At 33.6% G+C, this 21,818-nt stretch overlaps 1 protein-coding gene across 1 annotated transcript in view; it reads left to right on the top strand.

Moving 5' to 3' along the window:
* Positions 1-5,958, top strand: part of LOC112686371 (mast cell protease 4-like) — a 48,935-nt gene extending 42,977 nt beyond the window's left edge. Inside the window, exon 5 of the mRNA XM_025558604.1 lies at positions 5,795-5,958. Within this exon, the coding sequence (XP_025414389.1) occupies positions 5,795-5,958 (164 nt within the window). The remainder of the gene's footprint in view (positions 1-5,794) is intronic.
* Positions 5,959-21,818: the final 15,860 nt, after the last annotated feature.

The raw sequence follows: 21,818 nt of genomic DNA, 5'->3' as shown, positions 1-21,818 counted from the left end.
CCCCCCCCCCCCCCCCCATTTAAAAATCCTGGCTACGCCACTGCATACTACCACCGGCGAATATAGATTAATTAATCATTCGCACCACGTAAAATAACGTAAATAACGTTTGGTTTTTTTTTGTGTTCAAAATTATACACCTGAACTGCCGTTTTTATTATATTACATACGCATTTTGAATACGTTCGTTCGGCCGCCGCGAAATGTTTAAACACTTAAGCTTTGAACGCGGCTTGTAATAATATGCTTTGTTTTTATCGTTCAAATAAACCCGCGTAGGTTTGCACAATATCGTGGTAATTATTATTTTAATAGTTATTATATTAAATAAAAAGCGCTTTCCATAAATTAAAGACTGTTTATACAGATTATATCGGCTTATCTGGCACACATCAATACATCTTGATTTTATCTTATCGACGGTATTAAAATCATTTCAACTGTGTACATTTTTCATTTAAGATCTTAAAACTTTTTATAAATCGATTTTACACGTATGACTACCTACTTATTAATGCAAATTGCATACACAATATACGTATAAAAAAAAATAAAAACGCATTTCGATGCGTACGCTTACAATGCCAATACATATTATAATGTATACACAGATTGCATTATACTTATTTGCAATTTATTATTATAGTTTAGTTTCTTCGAGGTTACGGCAATGAGTTGAAAAAATAAAAACACATTTATTTATTTTCTATTGTTGACTATTCATGCATGGTGTATCGCATATACCTACTGCAGCAGCGGCAGATATATATTATTAGTTAATTGCTTGAATTCATATTGTTATCCAAATAACCCTCTTTATAGCTATAACCATCGTCATTCATTACGAAACAAATTGGGTTTAATGTTCTGTAAAATGAGCGAAATAATGCTATTCCTGTTTGAGATCCCCGAAGAAAGATTAACGAAATATATTTAATTTTACGCTTGTTAGTTTTTTCTTTTTTTTTTTCGTTCTTATCTGATTGTCGATTTGATCCGTGACACTGAAAATTCCGTTTTTTCTACACACGAATCGTTCGTTTACGGGCTGGAAAATTGAATTAACCGTACGAAACAATGCGCGTTATGATGATTCACATCCTCATTTGTAATATTTCGTTTACCGACCGGACTGCGCTAGTCGCTATCGAGCTTATTACAATAAAAACTATAGTTTACTACACGGCGGGAAGAAAATACGGGTTTAGTGCCGTAAAAGTCGTGTCTAGCCTCTCACTGCAATACGATGACATAATTTATTAGTTGACGCAATTATACGCAGTTCTTTTCTCTAATGAAATAAATATGTTGTTTATACATTTTTAACAATCGTAAATAAATTATCTTAAACTAATTGGAATTAATACGAGAAACGTTCAGAAATGCTTGAGTGTGAATTCCTGACGCACAATATTGTATAATTCTACCGGGAACGTAAACATTTATTATATCATAATAACATTTATACGTCTTCTTTTTTTTCTCTTTTTTTTTTATAACTCCATAATATCGTCATTATAGCACACGACTGCTATTGCACAGATATTGCATAACCGAATATCTCAGGCCCTTTGTGTCGTTTAAGAAGCACATCATATAGAGTGTATATTTTAATTCGGAAAAAGCTATGGCTCGTTCAATTTTCGATAACACCCAAAAAAAAGTAAGTTTTGAATAATATATAAAAAAAAAACCAATAAATAAATAAAAATAAACAAAAAATTATTGAAGATCGGTATCTTAAACCAAAAATACGTGTAAGTTTTACCCAAACCTTTAGTTTAATGATGATTTCTTGATATTTAATAATAAAACATTTTTGAACATTGTCAACAACGGAGCCTAGCGGTACTATAAAGATATTACCAGACGTGACTACTGCAGTGAATGTCAATAACGTGGCCAAAACAAATTATTTGAACGGATTTTCTATTCCGTAAGTTGTTTAGACTGTTTAAATATTATTATTTTTATCAGACGTGAAAAAACTGAACAAGCACCAATTCGTTTCGGGATTTTGATAGTACATTTTTCTATAGCCATTGGATAGTATACGGATTTTTAATAATTTACCCTTTTTTTCTGTTTCATTGGTGTTCTTAAAACGAATCTATGTTAGCTGTAAATTGCATATATAAAATTGAAATTTTATTTTGCTTTTTTTCAAGCCTTTTTTTTTTTTTTTTCACATTTTTTAGTTGATTTTCTTTTTCTTTTTCTTTCAAAAGCGTCGGGAAAACCGGGAATTTTTACACAAAATCGATATTCCTTTAGTACTTGAAACTTTTAAAATATAATATTATATTTTATACACTCAATGACATTTTTAACTGCATTTTACAATGATTTGATATCATTGAATTCAAAATATTTTTACTACTGATATTTTTATTGATGATTTATTATTTCATTTGTTTACGTCCATTTGTCTTAGATCGATTAAAAAAATGTATTGGCAACTACTTACCATTCCAGAGAGTGAATTTTCGACACGTAGCGTTGGAATTAGAAACAGAAGTTTTTGTTAAAAAAAACGTGGTGGTGAGGCCCCTTAAACACTAAAAGTGTTTTTCTCGTTTGTATTACGGGTTGACGGAAAACTCATATAATACATATACAAAATAATATATGTTAAATATTATTGTTTATATGCATTTCACAGTCGGTTATGACTATCAATGTCAGATCATAGTCATTATATAAGGTTGGCTATTACTTTTGATAAAATCCTTTGCGAGTTATACGTAAAAAGCGACGACCATTGTGTCGGTAATAAAGTATTTAAATCCATTTACATATGATATAAATTTAAACTTTTAATAATGTTCTATTTATTTAATTTAATTTATTTAAAAAAAAAAAAATAATAAAAAACATGTCGACACAATGTGGCCCCTTTCAATTTACTACTACTAATTTTTACGACCCGATGTTATATCCTCTCTTAGTCCCTTTGATGCAGCCCTGATGATTGTCGACCGATAATACTGTTAACATATGTTATCGCTGGGATCAAACGGTTTTCTTTTCTGTTATATATATACGATAAAACATGGTACAACGTATAAATTTATCATGAATGAATAGTTGCCCACTTTACCTCGATCTCGTGCCACAGTGGACTAATGTATTTGTATTAGTTCATAATTAAGGGAGTAACTATTGGTTGATTAATCGCAAATTGAACAAAAAATGTGTCGATTGCAAAGTGGTACTGACCTATGAACAATAAATCAAACGACACCAACACTCTATAATAAAAGTTTTCTAGAGAAACTATGCGTCCGGTCTGACCCATCCCAAATGCATTTCTCTGGCAATCGAAATCCGTGTCAGTGTTTTATGCACCGATGTTAAGTGAATTTCTTTGGTTAGCACATAGATTTTTTCACAGAGCACTCGCGGAGCACGTATGATATCTAAGTGTTATCAAGCTTGAAATAGGATCGAACCTTATAACAGAAAATTAAGTCATGTCAGGGGATTATTTCCCTTTTGTCTTTCGATAATAGAGTAAAAAAATATGTCATTTCAACATTTGAATACGATAAGTTGGTTAACAACTGTTGTATAAAGTACAGAGTGTGCCACGAAAATGTTCTAATTTCGATATAATGTTGTTGATAAATATTGATATAACTCGTGTATTTATATTTAACTCTTGTGGCTTAAACCTACATTGAAAAATAATACTCATAAATATTTCAGTATGAATTAGAAAAATGACTATATATATATATATACAGAAAATGGTTTGATAATCTGTAAGATTTGAAGATAGGGTGATTTTTACATATTTATGTAGTAATCTCAACTACAGTAGGATAATTGATATTTTATCATACTTGAAATAATAACGATGATCGAAGTTTTAAACATATCGTATTGATTTTAACGATCATAAAGTACATAATCGTAATTTCTCGTCTGATGTGTCATATGTGTTGTAAAACAGTTTAAACGCCTATCCACGTTTGTGTATCGCCGCAGCGCTCTACTGCAGATACGAATATTGTATTCGATTAATTTTTTTTTTGTATTAAAGTGTTCACCAAACCGTGGCCATACAGATTCGAATCGGTTAAAAGTACTTCGTGCGCTGCCATTCCAAGAGCAAGATCAAACTCTATGTTTTGATCATTGTACCGAACGCGATAGCGCGAAACGCGTAGAACCAACCGTACGCCGCAAGCGTGTACTATACGATATGGTGCGTGCGATTGTAAATGAGTTGACGATATCCGGTGGCGGCGGAAAATTTATTTTTTAACGAAAAAGTTACTTGTGCCCAGTGGCCACCACCGCCGGGTCAAAGTTATGGATTCTGAATGTTCGATTGTACGTGATATCGTACGTAAGTGTTAAAATCAATGGGTCCAAACAGAACGGTACACTATAATATTTTATGTCGAGCGTACGGAATCGCGCATTAAACTTGTGACGTACAAGTACAGCGCTGCCTGCACACCCTGTTTTACAGCGGTCGGCGACGATTCTGTGGCGCGAAACGTCCCAGCGACGAAAAGCATCGAAAGCGGTTTTCGCTGCGATCGTAACACTGAACGTCCGCCACTCGGTCGTCTAATCGCGATGCGCACCGTTGTACGGCTCGGACAGTATTGCATTAAACCGCGTGACCGTATACCTTATAGCTGTTCGTTAATTGTTCGAATGGTCTCCGAACCGACGACCGGTCCTAACGACTCGACGACTGGCTCGTTTACGCGTCGCGAACAAAACACAATGCGATCGTTGGATTCGGTGCAAACGATTCGGCGTGCCCGATAAAGGTCGCGTTGATGATAAAGCGTGATTCACACATATCCGACACGACACAGTACCGCACTGAAACGTAACGGCACCGTTAATTCACACCTGTCCGGCACGGCGGAATACCGGACTGAAACGTAACGGCATATTATCATTCATGTGTTAGAATTTTGTAATTTATTTTGAATTTTTTTAGTAGTTGTTGATACCTGGTAATAAGAATGGCGGAAAAAATAATATGAGCATAGTAAAAAATCGATATAAAGTTTCTTATTCCTTGAATAAATTTAATGAGTGGATTAAAATGTTGTATTTTTGATAAACTAACGTGACGATTACAAATTTTACTTGAAAAGGAATATAGAAAATATAAATATTTTCAGTTCTAAATAAAATTATGTAAATTTGAATAGTTTTTCACCGATGTTTGTCGGATTCTACGTTCACACATAAATTACTTGTAAATTAGTTTTATGGAATAAATCAGATTATCGTTGTATCATAACTTCATTTGATTGTTCATTTTTATTTTACTTTAATATACATATTTAATATATTATAAAGTAATTTAAATTTTTTCAATTTCTTAAAACTTACACAACCCAAAATTGGATCGCAACCTACCGGTTGAAGACCATTGATATATAGTATCAATCTACGATATATATTGTGTGGCTGAGAATTACAGACACGAACGTGGGAAGTACACCCCCCCCACCATTACTATTACCACTACTACCACCACCCGAAATATCGAAAAACATTTAAAAATTAAATTATTGGAATTTCAATTTAAATACATAGTTATAAAAAAGTTTTTCTTGAGACTTACATCTTATTTTCTCAAGGCCCGACCTTAAAAATTGATCGTACTCGAAGATGGTGCGATGTATAAGTACATATGCACATTGATTTTATTAAAATGGTTTAAACGAGATACGAACAGTTGGTATTTACAAACTAAACTTTGATTACATTTCATGGAAAGTGTTTCAACTACGGTTTATATTCCATTTATGTATAGGATGCAGAGTATACGTCCACAAGAAATGTTTTTTAATGAATCTTTGCAAAAAAGAGAAAGCTAAGAGAAAAACGGTCGGCAGTCCCCGTGAAGTGGACACAAAAGAATGTATTGACACCCGCAACGTAGAGGTCGAGAAAAAGAGAGACACATATGTGTTATAAAACGCCGTAAAGCATCTGGAGATGGTCGTGGAAAATCCTGTTCTCAAATAGCCAAAGTGAGTAAAAAATATGGACGAATAAACTCTATATAGTTGCGGCCGAATGTTTTCTACGGTTTGTGTTTTTCGCGAACATGTAATATTTACGACGGTTAGTTTTTGTGATACCGGAGTGCCAAGCATGCTGCGGCGTTTGTACGTTTTAAGAATTGTTGTTAATAAGAAAACGGAACAGTTGAAACATTAAAACGCGTTCGATGACCGCGTGCTAAGACTCAACTCGTATCTCGTGTTTTTCCAGGATTTGTTGAAAACCCCGAAGACGCGCGTTCGAGATACGACCAACGTGGAAAACGGAGTCGGTGACTGGACAACGACGAGTTCTGGAGCAACGTCGAGCGGTAATTTACCAGTTTTGCATGCCTCGATGGTGCCCGAGAGATCTTCGTCAAAGGCATCGCTCGTCGCCAGTGGTGTCGAAAACGATCGCTCTGCGAATTCAACGTCACCGGAATCGACGCGCGTGGACCGGAAACAGAGAGCCGAACGCAGGCAGAAGTTGTAAGACGTAATCTCGGCAATGGTGGCCGACAAAAGGAATCGGTCGAGCGTCGTCACAGTCACGGAGGGACCGATGTCCGATTGTCCGATGTCCGCAAGCGAAACACAAAAACGGGACGCAAGCGTAGGACGATCCATTAGCGGCAGCGACGAGGTTAACGGCGCGCGGCCACTGTCGTCGCGAGATGTATCCACGCAGTCACTGCCATTGCGAGATGCGTCCACACAGCCACTATCGTCGCGATACGCATCCATACGGCCACTGACATTGCAAAACTCATCCACGCAGCCACTGCCATTGCAAAACTCATCCACGCAGTCACTGCCGTTGCGAGACGCACCCTCAGACGAGAAAACGGTTGAAGAAGCGCTCGAAAAAACGTCATCTCGCCACGGGCACGCGAACCTTACGTGGTCGCTGTGGCCGGACGATTTCGTGGCCTGTGTGGTACGCGAGGCACTGAAGACCGGAGAACAACAACAGTTAAACGAATTGTTCACGTGGATCGCAGATATCGGGTCGGTGAAACGAAATCCGTCACAGGGGAATATCGTCGTCGATGAGCTATCGTCGACCGACCCTCCGGCGACCGTGGCCGCAAGCAATGGATCACCTGAGGCCAGTGACGGAGGGTCTGCTCGCGCCGAGGACGTAAAGTCCGAATTGTCTGCTCACAACCCCGTCAAAACATCGTCATATTCGATCAGAGATTTCGACGTGTCATGGATTTTCAAGAAGATCTATAACTGCGTGGGCGTGAAGCTGACGGCCATTGGCGGAAAAACAAGCACCGAAAAAAAATGGTCGGATGACTTGTTCGCGAGGATCGTCGAAGTGCTACCGGCCGAATCGAAGTCGACGGGGGCCGTCGTCGACTTAAAAGCGATCGGAGAGGACACTCAGTCGTCCGACGCGCGCCTCGACGATATCCCATCGGTTTTCGGGTCACGCGATCCCAACGAAACTACTTCTTATGCCTCGGATTCTGAGTCCACAGACAGCTATCACACCACTCTCACGTCTCCATTGTCGTCCGCGAAGGACAAGAGTGTATCCGATGAACTGATGAGCACCAGGTCACAACGGTTGAGCAGCCCGGTCAAGCGGATCCCGGCAGCAAAACGCCTAAACTCCACCCCCAGCGAAACGGGATCATTACGCGTTATCGTCAAAGAGGGATGGATCGATCGTCCCTTCAACGTTCGAAAACTAAATCCACGATCAACACCATCCCGACATCGTTTGTAGTATGAGCCCGTATCTCCCGTATTACAATTGTCTTGATTTATACCGTCATCCTATCGAAACGAATGTTTGAGCATATTTTAATCGCAGACTAGTTTCACAAATTTCTACTATAAACCATTCTCAATTTTCATCGGTCATATGTATTTGAGTGTTCTGAGCGTAAAAACTCCTCTTATTTAATTTCTCTTATCATTATAATTATTTTGTAAATATAGGGTGTCTCAAAAATAACGCAGTATTTAAATCTGCTATGAATTAAATTTATTTCTTTTAAAAAACCATAACAAATATATCATTTTTTCCAGTAGAAGTTAATGTTTAGCAATGAAAAACAATAACAAGCATATAACCCTCCCTACTAGCCCTATAGGCGATTATTCTTTCCAGAAAATTTACCATCACTGTATAACACATTACTCCATCAAGTTCGTTGAGAACATGACGAATTTCTTGCTTAAGTTCCAAGACATTTCGAACTTTGATCTGGTTAACTCGTGACTTAGTGAATTCCCATTATAAAAAATCACACGGCGTCAAGTCGCAAGATTAAGGTCTTGTTTGACTTTTAGTTCCCCAAAGCTTGTGGTAGCTTTAGCTAATATGCTATTGTAATCAATGTAATGTAGTTTAATTTTGTAAATAAAATAATCATGTGAAGATTTCTGGATATTGTGAGTATTGATTTAACATTACTGAAAGCACATATGTTGCTGACAAGAAATTGTATACAAAATAGAAATTTTGATTTTAATATATTTAGAATTATGAATGTAGTAACTGAAAATGTATTAAACTTGTTCAAACATATTCAAGTAGGATTAACTATTCCTATAAGCTCGGCTATTTGCGAAAAATCTTTTTCATCTATGCGCCGAATAAAGAATTGGCTTAGGAAAGCATGGAACAAGCAACATTTACAGATTTGTTAATAATTAATATTTGGAGAGATCTAAGTACTAAAATTAATAAATATAAAATAATAAATAATTTTGATAAGTCTCAAAAGCATATATCGGTAATGTAATATTTAAATTAAAATAAATAATGTATTTACTTGTATTTAAATATACCTACTTTAAATTTGCGTTTTATTGTAATTTTGATTTATGCATGAATGGTATAGTGAGAGGCAAAGCCACTACGGATCAATTTGATCAACATAAATCTAGCACCCTTATACATTTAGCTCATACTGCATTATGTAAAACTAAATCGACAATGATATAACAAATTACGTAAAACTGCTCAAATTTAATTAAATCAATGTTAAAAATAATAAAATATATTTTTCTCAAATGGCTTTCTTACGGCCAAATAGTCACACAGTATTTACTTACACTTTGATACGTAAATATTGTTCATCTGTTATTGGTCAGTTATATACGTGTGTATATTAATTTTCTACACGTTCGGTACACAAAATCTCATGATCTTAATCCTCATATTCGCGCATACACCATTATCTAGGTCAGTAGTTTTCAAGACCTCCATTTTTTATATTTTTCTAATGCGACGCCTTCAAAAAAAAAAAAAAAAAATGTTATTTTATTCGTTAAAATGTGATTTTTATTACCGATCAAATATTTACATAATAAATAATTTTGATTGATTTACATTTAAAAATTTCACAAAATAAATAATTAACTTTATTTTATTTTTAAAGAATATAGAAAAATTATTTCATCGATTACTTTTGACGACTCTCAAATATACGAGAAAATTATATTAGAAAATGGTCTAGGATTAAAACAAATGAGGATCTGTTACTATTAGTGTCATTTGATCTGCTTATTTCTAGTCTTAGAAAATTACTACACAATAAAATTTTACCATTTTCAACAGAAATATTAAAACTACTGACTGCAGTTGAACCAATAACACACGATTTGGTAGAAAATAGTTCAAGTGACGAAAATTAATAAAAGCTATGGTTATTATTAAATTTTGTATATTATAATATTAATTATAAATAATTTTAAAAGTTGTTATGTCATATTGTAATTTTTAATTTAAACATATTAATACAAATTTTTTTTTTTATTGTATAAAATGAATCAGCATTAAATGAGCTCCATTCTTCAATAAATAATACATTTTCAAAGATCAGATTTAATTTAAAATAATCCAATACAGGACAGAAATACTGTATAGTAAAAAATATCATTAAAATGAATAAAAACGTGTATAAAATATAATAAAACACTTTAAATTTAAATTTGTATGTTTAATTAACAAAAAAAATTAAAAATTAAATTATTTTATCGAGTATATAGTTTTGAGCAACTATTTTCATATTCTGCAACACCGACAACTCGATTCTGTTGGAATATACGTATAGACAACGTATAGATCACAATGCATAACGTTATTGCGGAGTGAAAAATAATAATAAACACGTGGTATCAATAGTTTTGATATGGACGCCATATAATAATTTACGTGGCCGGTTCACTGCTTGATGATTCGTACGTCGAAAGGTACAGACAAATATAATACTTGGACCGTAAAACTGTGGTGTTATAATTGAGTCGATAAAAAAAATTAAAATTAAAAATTATTACAATGAACAGTAAGAAATAGTAAACAAGTGAAATAAGTAAGAACATTTCGTGCGCAAATAGTTGAATATAAAGTACGAGTTTGAATTGGTTGAAAATAATTTTTCTCGTGCGATTCGAACGAAGAAAACATAATGTAAGAAACGTACAATTTGAACGACCTGTACACATGAATGTTATCCGAACACGGCGAACACGTTACGTATAATATTACTGGTAAATATACGATTTGAGATTAAGTGTTTAAGGATTTAAATGCGGTTTGACTGGTCCTATCAAAATGTTGACGTTTTTCGATACATATTTTTATTATTTTTTTTTATTGCGTCTACATATGAAATAATAATTATAATAAAACGAAAACAATGATCGAAGTATGATTTGAAACCAAACCAAAGCGCATTATAACTGGTGATACCCATATGTTCATAGCTTGGCCGTAGTATTATGGTCTCGATTATGATATATAACGATGTAAAGTCGTTTTAATTTATCAAAGCAAAACGAAAGTACTAAAATGTTAAATATCAAGGTTTAAATTTGTACGTTTTTATTTCTAAAAGATTAAAATTAATGTATAAAATTAACAGCATCAGATAGAATAAAATATTTATACTATTATTTGATCATTATTTTAAAGGCAAACAATAGTAACAAGCATATCCGTAGAAATAGTTTGTCGCGGACAGTCCTGAAAGTTTAAGAAAACTGGAAAGAAAATATTTGAACCGTGTCATTACGTACCTGAATATTCATCGTGGACCCAACTAGTGTAAAATATTGCAGTCGGAAAACTGTCAGGGATTATTGGTAAATTAATATAATATAATATGCAATTAAAATAACTCGGATCTCGAGACGTGATTCGTTCCACTTGATTTTGTTTTAAACTCATATTTAGTATGCAGCCATTCTCTCTGCTCTATCAGAAACTCACCTGACAACGTGGTGAAATGTTGACATGTAAAACCTTAATAACCGATGACACAAGCTCAGTAGTTTTAAAGAAGTAGTTAATAGACACGAAAAACTTGCTCATACGATATGTAAATTACTGTTGGTAAATTTACTTATTTGTATATATATACGAATTGACAAAAATAATATTAATAATAATAATAATACTTCAGGACACCGTCGATTTTTTTTGTTGTTTTCCACTCGCAAACTGAGTTGTCAACGGGTTTTTTTTTAAACTTTGAGCATCGGTAAAATAATTATGTTTTTTTTTTTTTTGCGTATATATGTACATATATAACAATACGCGTACATTTTGCGTTATTACGAAACGTACACGACGAATTAACCACGTTCTATTATTCACACTAAGCGAAGGGTCATAATGTTTACACGTTTTCGTATCCCCCTCTTTACCTTTGGTTGCAAAAAAAAGTCTACAATTATCGTACGAGTTATCATCTACGATTTGAAGGAATTCAATTTCACCTAAGACTGTCATTCTCGGAAGTTTTTGCGCAGTTGATCGGTTTTTGGAGAAAAAGTAGTAGACAAATACGAATTCCGATAGTTGATAATGAACATTTATTAAATATTAAAATTTTTTTTATAATACTAATTAAATAAATATATTTGTGCTGTGAAGGCAATGTAAGTAGTTCTTTGTTAATAAACGTTATAGAAACTTTCAAAATACAATTATTTTTTTAATTCTCGTCATTAACGATAATTTAACACTATAAACATAATTTAGAAAACATTTTTTGGATTACAAGATTTTCAAAAAACTTACATACATTTTTATTTCACAAACATTTTTCTAGACATATAGCAGTCATAAAATTTGAAATATTTGTGATATTTTTCAAAAATAGAAATAAGAATATTTCTATTCCATGTAGGTAGTCTTACGTATAGATTTTTTTTTTCATCAGATCATTAGTATAACTCTTATCGACGGTGTTTTTCGCGTTTCTGTTGGTATGACGATACAATTATATAGGTAGGGTAGAAACTTTTATGTTGTGTGCTATAGTAATTTATAATGCTTGGTGATTCGATTTCCTCCCCTCCCCCGTTTCGCTATCACGGCAACCGTATCTTAATGGAAAACAAATACTGGAATTTTTTTATTCGATTTCTAAAATGACTTTGATATCTGTACATAAAAACGTGTGCGTTATAAAACATTATACGGTACACACCGAGACTGAAACGTAACCACGACGACGGTCGCCACGTAATAACTTTGGACCACGTTTTTTATTTTCATTAATTGTATTTTTTTTTTAATTTTTTTTTTTTTTTCTATTTCGGAAGCGTCTACCTGTATCAAAGAACCGGCCGCGCTACCACCGTTGTACCGGTGCTAACGTGCCGCGGCTATTACAATATTTTAAACGTAACAACTGGTCCGATTAATACGTCATCGTTTTTTTTTTAGTTTATGAAGCACGCACGCAGCAGCAGTAGAAGCAGAATAATAATATGAAAAAAAAAAAGAATTAAAAGAACCGATAGAAAACCGATCGCGTCGATCGCGCGCGGCCCACCGCAATGGTTCGATCCGCGCCAGAAAACGCGTTACGTGGCGGCGGGGTTCGGGGGTGGTAGGAGAGCGCGTACAGAATATTTATCTTTGTAATTAACGTTGGCCGTGATTAGCGGGCTCGGTGAAGACAGCAGCGAAGACGATCGGGTGTGCGGGTTCGTAACGGCGGTCGGTCGTCCGAAAGCAGCCGCGTCATACCGACAAACGGTTCGGCGTACACGACAACACGACGCGTTTGTTCGTTTATTTATTCATCTTATTCTGTCTTCCGTACGAATCGCGATACGCACCTGTTTGGAGTACGACCCCGACACATCACGCGGTCCCAACCCTCCGTACCCCCGGCATCCACCGCCCGCTGCGTGGTCCTGATCCTGCGCGATCCCGACTCCTGATGGACGCGCGTGTAAACACTCGTCGGGATAATCGGTGGTGCTGCGTCGCCATCGATATTATCATAACGTCACGGCCGCGACAGTACGTGTAGTGCACCATCGCAAAGGGGTTTTTTTTTTTTTTTATCCATTCTTTTCCGTTCGCATGTTCGTTCACCGACACGCTTATAATAATCGTACACGACCGTAATGAATAATTATAGGGGAAAAAAAAATCGAATAAAATACGAGAATAGTAACGGTAACCCGACGCGTGGAATTCGCGAATTCGCGATACCATAAATATTTATATTACGTCTTGCGTCGAGCGCCGCGAATTCCCTCGTACCCACAGAGCAGTACGGGATGTTGCGTCCATTATGGTAATTTCCCACTCCCCATTAGCCCTGTTTTTATTTTTGTTTGCTCTCGAGAATTTCACATTTAATTCGATGAAATATTGTTCTTCTTCAATACCGATCCGACGACGAGGACCGCCTCGGCATAACGCGCGCTTGATTATTTATCGCACGACGTGAACACCGTGAACACCAGCGCCGTTGCACCATTGTGTATTGTCACTTTTATTACGTACAAATTATTGTAATTCACCGAAATCGCAGCGTACTCCAAACCGGTAAATCGATCTTCCGTTGAAATTATCTTGTACCGTGGTGACCAAATCCTCTATCGGTAGCACGGTACAATCACAATACGCACTTAGCAACGTGGAATCCCGTTCGTATGCAAGAAACACGTTTTTTTTTTAATGTTTTTACGACCGCAATGGAATTATACGGTTTAACACATTACAAATAAACGTTGGTAGTTTTTAAAAGTTTATGAAGTTAAACGTATGGAATCGTTTGAACCGTGATTTCAATTTCGAAAAGTATTTGGCTGTAATTCTAAAAACCAAAAACTAAATAAATTAATATAAAGGTTTAAATATTTTAAATTTTTCCTTATCTTTGCTTTTTCTTCTGGTAAAAGCGGTTTTGTATTTGATTATTGATATCATCAGGATTGAAAACTATTTAACATAGTACCCAGTAGGGTACCAAGATTTGGAACTTTTTTTTTTACTAACGCTTTATCACTAAGGCATTTTTAATTGTTTCCATGAATAATTAACTGTAATTTTAGAGATACTGAGAATTCACATACGAAGTAAATTTTCCAAAAATATATTTTTTAATAAACATTTGTCGTATGGTAAATCTGCTCTAAAAGTGTTATGAAGAAAAATTTTTATTCTTATTTTCAAATGACTATCAATCTTTCAAGATACATTCGAGTTATGATTATTTTATAAAATATTATAATAGTCAATGAATAAATGTCTAAAATATATTTTAACGTTAATATAAAAACCGATATTTACTCATAATCGTTTATTGAATTTGGTAAACGAAAATAAATTATTTCTTTTAAATTATAATATACTAACTAAATACTCCTTATGATATCACCTGGGAGTTTTTTTTTCTATATTAAATTAGAATAATTACATAAGTCCCGAAACTATACATTTTAGGATTAAAAAAGTGAAAAATGTTTGTATATTATTAATTTTTATTTATTTGCTCTGTGTATTAATTTACATATACCGGTGACTATTACAATCAACATATTAAACAAAATCAAATATTTCCTATATCTCGGTTTTCAAAAAAATTTCTTCTTATCGTTCATTTAAACTTTTAGAACGACACTATTTTAAATTTCAAATGTGTACGTTTAGTAGTATTTGAGAAATAGCAATCAGTGAGTGATATTTGACTTATATATATATATATATATAATGTGATTAATATTCAATATTCAATACTTATCCGAGACACCAGTATTTTGTTGACCTAAACAAAATAGGTTCTCAACTGTCTTACTCACCACTTCACCAGATGGTTTTTTCAATTAATTCATTTTTATTTTAAACTTAAAAATCAAAAACATTTTTATATTATTTAGAAATAAGCATATTAATAGAAAATAAATAATTTATTATTATTTAATACAGTATTATGATTATTTTTTATTAAAATTAAAATGTCTGAAAAATATTCTAATATATCGTGCTTAAATTGTTTTTTTTCTTTTTTTTTCAATATATATTTCTATACACATACGAATGTTGTAATCAAATAAAATCAATTAAATTTATTTCACGTAATGTAGTATGTTATTGTAAGTGATATATATATATATATATGTAATAATAATATACTCTACCTACATAAGCCAACATTGAATTAAAAACTACATTAATTTCGAAGACAATATTGTGAAACTATCGAAATCCGTGACAGTCAAGTTATAATTTATCGTCGTTGATTTAAATAGTTTCGCAGGAGATTTAAATTTTTTACAATGTCATCAGTGAAATGACGTGAAGCCGAACGTGGCACCGAGGGGGGGGGGGATGGATGTGTAGTTTTGTGTAATATGTTCGTATACATAAGTAATAATTATTTGGATTTCAAATTAAAAATAAATTCCATTGGTTATATGAAAAAAACACGTTAGAAATTTTGTCATTTCGACACAAAGACGCCTACTTTTAACGCATGTACGTTGTATACCTACGTACCGTTTGTACACAGTGGAGAGAAAAATCTATTAAATATCTAAGAACATGCGAATAGTAATGGCTTCAAGATAAATTATCGGCGATAAGATAAACTCCGTAAGACACGTCCGAGAAAACATGTTGAAGATAGGCGGTGACTATATCTACACGTAAGCTGTCCAATATCGTTTATTTATTTATTTTTTATTATTTTTTTTATTTATTTGTATCCTTTAATATCAATTATTTTCGAATACGGAGTATGAAAAATAAAGATAATCTTCCGCACAAGTCTCGATGGTTATCAGAATAAATAAAATACCATAATTACATTGCCGCCGGCCGAGCATTACAATACTAAAACGTTTCTTATTAAACATACAATATTGTTTGCATTGTTACGGATTTATTTTATTGTTCATTATCGCGTACTTACGAACAGTTGCGCAAACACGTTTAACATTTTTTTTGTAAAGTTTTGAAAACGGTGTTCGTCGTTCGTTAAACATAAACATTTCAACGCTCACAGCGTACAGTATAATGGACCGCGATGAACATCTGTTGCGTCAAGTAATATTATGATCATTAGTGTATTGTTATTTTTACATCTCAGGTCAGCTGATAGGGTTGCATTTGTGATGCATCCCTTATTTCATTTGATCCAATATATTTTGATAAATGTTTACCGATGAACATGTTTATCACTACATAGAAAATTATTGGTAAATTCTTCATCGTTTCACTAATAATAATGGTTCAATAAAAATTGATGTTACCACGGTTGATGCATATAAAAAAGCATTTGATTATTTAATTCTGTTTTTTTTATTCTGTACTAATGTAATGCCTGCACAGATAGATTCGTGAATTCGCAAGTCGAATAATGCGTGAAATAGTTTGAATAACAAATAATAGCACATTAATTCACGGGAATTGTAAAATAAGTGTTAAACGTTTAACATCAAATAAATCGCAACCGATGTCAAACCAGCCCGAAGATATATTTTCATCTATAACTTACCTACACGGACCCGGACTACTAGCTACCGGGTTTCTCGCTGCGAAGAGAACCTCCCCACGAAATAGTATTAATACCAATAATGTACTTATCATTAAAGATTTATATACAACAATACTAAGGTTATGATATTTTTCAAAACTCAACAACCGATTTTTTGCATGCACTCATCCCTGATTGACATCCTTTGAGTTGTGAAATATCAATTTTGATGTGTTCCTCAATTTAAATCATTTAATTTAATACATTTTATCACCCTAAGGCTCCACAAAAGGATTTTGACACTTTTACTTACTTCCTTCCATTTGTGGAAAACTTAGTTCAACAATTAAAAGAACGATTTTTGAACCGTAAAAATACAATATTTGGCTTTTGTTTTCTAATTTATAATAAAATTTATGATAACCAAGTAATAAAATATTTAAGTGAATTTTATTCAGATGAAATTGATCAAAAAATTTTTGAAGTAAAATTACAACATTAGCGTATAAATTTAAAAAAAATTCGTATACATAACCGGCAAGCCAGTCTACGGTGAATAGTACGACAGCGAAACGATCATAGAGAAACGTACTAGACCAGGGGTCGGCAACCTTTTGAACCACGCGGGCCATATTTTTTTTCAAATGTTTATCAATGGTCACATTAAAAAATATTTTTACATATGATATTTACTAATAATTGTATTGCTATTATATTTGATTACTTTACATAGAAATATGAGTGTAAAAAATACGAATGTTTCTGGAAAAAAATTAATTTTTTGACAAATTAAACATAATGGCTTACTTTTGTTTTCGACGAAAAATTGTAAATCAACCCAAGAATTTTTTAAACAAACGATGTTTATCACCATTTTTTTCTTTTTTTAGTCGCTATAATATTTGGATTCACTTGTAAAATGAAATTATTACAAACGCAGTCACACGTATGGGCGTAATCACGGTGTAATAATAATTTCCTCAAACGCAAAGTAACTATGTCCATAGATTAAATATATTAGATACATATGTATTAAGTACATAGATTAAATATATATAAGTATATTTAATTTATCCTGTGACTGTGTAGTGCAGCTATCACTATCTTCGACTCCGATTAGTTAAAAATAACAATTTTATAGACTAAACTGACTGTATAATCATATAGAATAAACATCAACTATTAACGATTAGAATAGATTTTATTTATAACGAAAAAAGACTTGAATAGTATTGAAAATTGTTTGACAAATTTTATTGAACAAAAATAAAACACAAAAATTAATCACCTTTGTGCGGGCCATAAAAAACGGCTTCGCGGGCCGCGGGTTTCCGACTCTTGTCCTAGACCCTTATCTACAGCGTCGAAGTTTGTGGTATAAATTGAAATGCAATTTTGTAATAATTGTGGTGTAAAAAGGTTCCGTGGTTTTATAAATTACTTGTATGATATAACAATAGACCGTGACAGACGAGCTTTAGATGGATTGTACAGAAATTTTACAGTTCATATTATTTAACTATCGTCTCTGAGTCGAACAAAAGTAATTATTCATGTAAAAGATTTATTCGTAAAGAAAAAGTTCGTTAATTTTTAGTAATTTTTTCGCGTCAGATCGTCAACGGTTCAATTATCATCTGCATTGGTTATACCAAAGTCGAAGTGAGCATTGTACCATATATTAATTCCGAAATCAGTGGTTCCCAACGTATTTCACTCAACCCTTGTAAACTGAAACATTTGATGACTTTTATTTTTATTTTTATGTGTATTTTACAAAGAAACTAAACAATGAACGTATACTTTTATACGTAATGACTATTATTTCTATTTTTATTGATAATAATTATCAATAATAATTACGAAAATTATTTTCGTATGATTCGTGATGATTGTATGCACCTATCAGCGTTCTCAGGAATTTTCAATGAGTGGGGTGGCTCTGAAAATTTACTAGAATACAGAAGTGGGGGGGCTGTGCCCCCCAAACCCCCCATAGTCATAATAATTACAAATTTTGTACTGTTTTAAAAAACCACGTTATCACAAACTATCACCAAAGTGTTAAATGACCGTGCTCCAATCCAACTTGATAACCGTGATACTGGTAACTAATGATGTATAAACCACTAAATTATAATCAATAAAATCAATAATCAATTATTATTAAACTATTGGAATAATTTTAAAAAAATACGGTCAATAGGGGGGTTCAAACCCCATTAAACCCCCCCCCCCCGTGAGTATGCCACTGGCACCTATGTATTCTTCCCACTAGTTATGCGTTTACCCTCTGTAGGTTATGAAATACTGTCGTAAATGCATTCTTGGACTGAATGAAAAAGTACCAATAATAATAACGAATCTTTCATTTTTAGCAATAAAATAAAAAAAAAATATATTATTGAAAATAAATATAAAGAAAAAAAACTTAAATATTATTGATTCTAAATTTTATTAATTATTTTACGGCAATGGTGACTAATTAACAGACAATTTATAAAGCCGTACTTCTCTCCTATTCCTCAATAATATTTCGTACGCCCACGAATAACTGAGATTTATGCGCGGACGATTTAAAGTAATCGTATGCGCATACAAAGCGTGACTATATTTGATTTTTAAACAAAATACCTTTTGTAATTTATTTTTTATTCATTTATTTTTTTTTTTTTTGCGCTAACTCAAACAACGAAATAAATGTTTTGCTGTACAAAGTTTTTTTTTTTTTTTTAATTTGCTTTTGTTCGCATATCACTGCAAAAAGGTTTTAAAACGTACTTAAAATATCTGTGAACAAAAACAATTTTATAATAAAACACAGTGTACCCGATAAACTCGGTTAACGCAACAAGCCAAAAATATCGTTGTAGAGTAGTGATTTCGTCGAATAACGTTATGATTACATGAACGGTACGGGAGAAGTAAATATTATTACTATTTGAAAAATAATGGGGGAAAAATGGGTCACGTATGACTTTCGTTGGGACGCAAAGTTGAAGTACGAAACGTGATATGGTCGTCCTGCGAATACGTCGTATTTGAAATGCACGTGTTTAATCCAAAAATGTTAACCGTCGGCTCTGCACGTCGTATATAAGATCGTAGGCGATGAGTGAGGGACAGGACAACGATGGTCAGCAACGACTTGTAACTTCATTACCATATCCTTGGATATCGTTTCCGTAACTAATCCTTCGCCACGAACACGACCACTGTTGTTCAAGAGTTTCGCGAACGCATTTATTATTGTTATTATATTATTCGTTGCTGGCACGTGACACATTTGCCACTCGTGACAACCTCATTCCGTCGTGCTTTTGAATAATTTTGAGATCAAAATATTACGAATTTATCGCCGTGCAGATAGTTTACAGCTTACTTGCGCGTGGGTCTCTGTCTCGCAGTACGACGTATTACCAGAAATGGAACTAGGAATTTTTACGCCCGGGAAAAATTTAAAAATTACGCCCTATCATAGACCGATAATCAAATACTTTTCTGAAGAATTTTTTCCCAATAATTAATATACAATCATATTTATTGAGTTTTAACCTAAAATCAGTATTTAATAAAGTTAAAAATATCAAATTAGTTGTTAATAATTACACCTTCTAAAATTTTACGCCCGGGGATGAATCCCCATCTTCCACACCCTAGTTTCGCCCCTGCGTATTATCATATCGAGTCATGCGTCCTAGACACGGGCTGACGTAACGTTTATATTCGTATTGTGGTTTTTCCGGACAACTGCTTGAAGGTTACCGCACCGTCATAACAGCTCAGATGTTAGATCAGTTTTTAGAAGTACACCACCCCGGCCTTACTTATTTAGAGTTTTTGAAAAATATTTTCGCCAATATTTTGTAAGAATTTATTTGAATTTTTATAACCATTTTCCAAATTTTTACGATCTCGGTTTTCACGGTTTTCGCTATTGAAAAAAAACAATAGGTAGGGTTAGAATGATGTGACTTCAACCCCACCCAAGAGAAATTTCAGTGTTTATGGCACTTAAATAAATAGCACAAAAAAATATATATTTATTTCGAATTCGAATGCAACCCACAAAAAATAGAGACTATGTAATGGTAATAAGTATGGTAATAAGTGATTGTACGCCAACAAATATTGTCAATGTTAATGTTTGATAATCATAATTTATCTTGTACCGCTGTATCAAAAACTAAAACCTGACATTTGATAAATGGTTTTTCTTATGAAAACGTTAAATTTTAAAAATTTCATAAAAACTAAATTTAAATACAGTAGGTACCGTCCAATGCGTCCTTTTTTGAAAAATAGTAGTGATACGCTAGAATATCTGGTAATTCAGTTGGGCTACTCAGTCCCTCTTCTTTGAAATAAAACACTGAAAACAACTTGTTACATGTATACTTTACGGGGTCGAATTCGATTAACAATGAACATGTTTACCGTATGCCCGCACCGTGCTCAGGACGCACAGTGGCGTAATTTCAGTTTTTGAAAGGGGGAGCAAGAGTTTTGAATACTCATTGAAAATAGAAGAATAATTCATAATATAATATAAAGAATTAAATAATTTGAAAAGTTAATTTCCAGTGGGCTTGCGGTCCATATTCGGCTCGACAACGACCCGCTAATGATAAGAAGGGCAAACGCTCTCCTGCCCCCTCCAAATGATGCCACTGAGGACGCACCATCCTTATTGCGAATAATTGTGTTTTTCATAATCTGAACAAATCGCTTTCGAACACAATCGGCAACCGGGTATTACGCGATCTACCCTCCGCACTTAATGATTATTTAGCGTTACATTTGCTCGTGTGGTGCTTTTTGAGTGCTGTTCACAATGATGTTTTCAGTTTTATCGTTCCGGAACGTTTCGCTGCGCCTGCGGGGATGGATTATCGATGGCATCCGGTCGCGTAGGTTTTCGACGCACATTATTGTTAAGTCGAATCGACGATCGCGACCCGCACTTCTATTTCAAAACGTTTTATCCAATTTCAAGAACGCAATATACGCGTGACGCGTGTACTTATTGGCTGTACGTTGA

This window comes from Sipha flava, unplaced genomic scaffold (assembly GCF_003268045.1).
Source record: "Sipha flava isolate LNK unplaced genomic scaffold, YSA_version1 307_pilon_pilon, whole genome shotgun sequence".
In the NCBI taxonomy this organism is placed as follows: Eukaryota; Metazoa; Arthropoda; class Insecta; order Hemiptera; family Aphididae; genus Sipha; species Sipha flava.
Note: the sequence above shows the minus strand (reverse complement) of the source record. Positions and strands in the feature narration are given on the sequence as shown.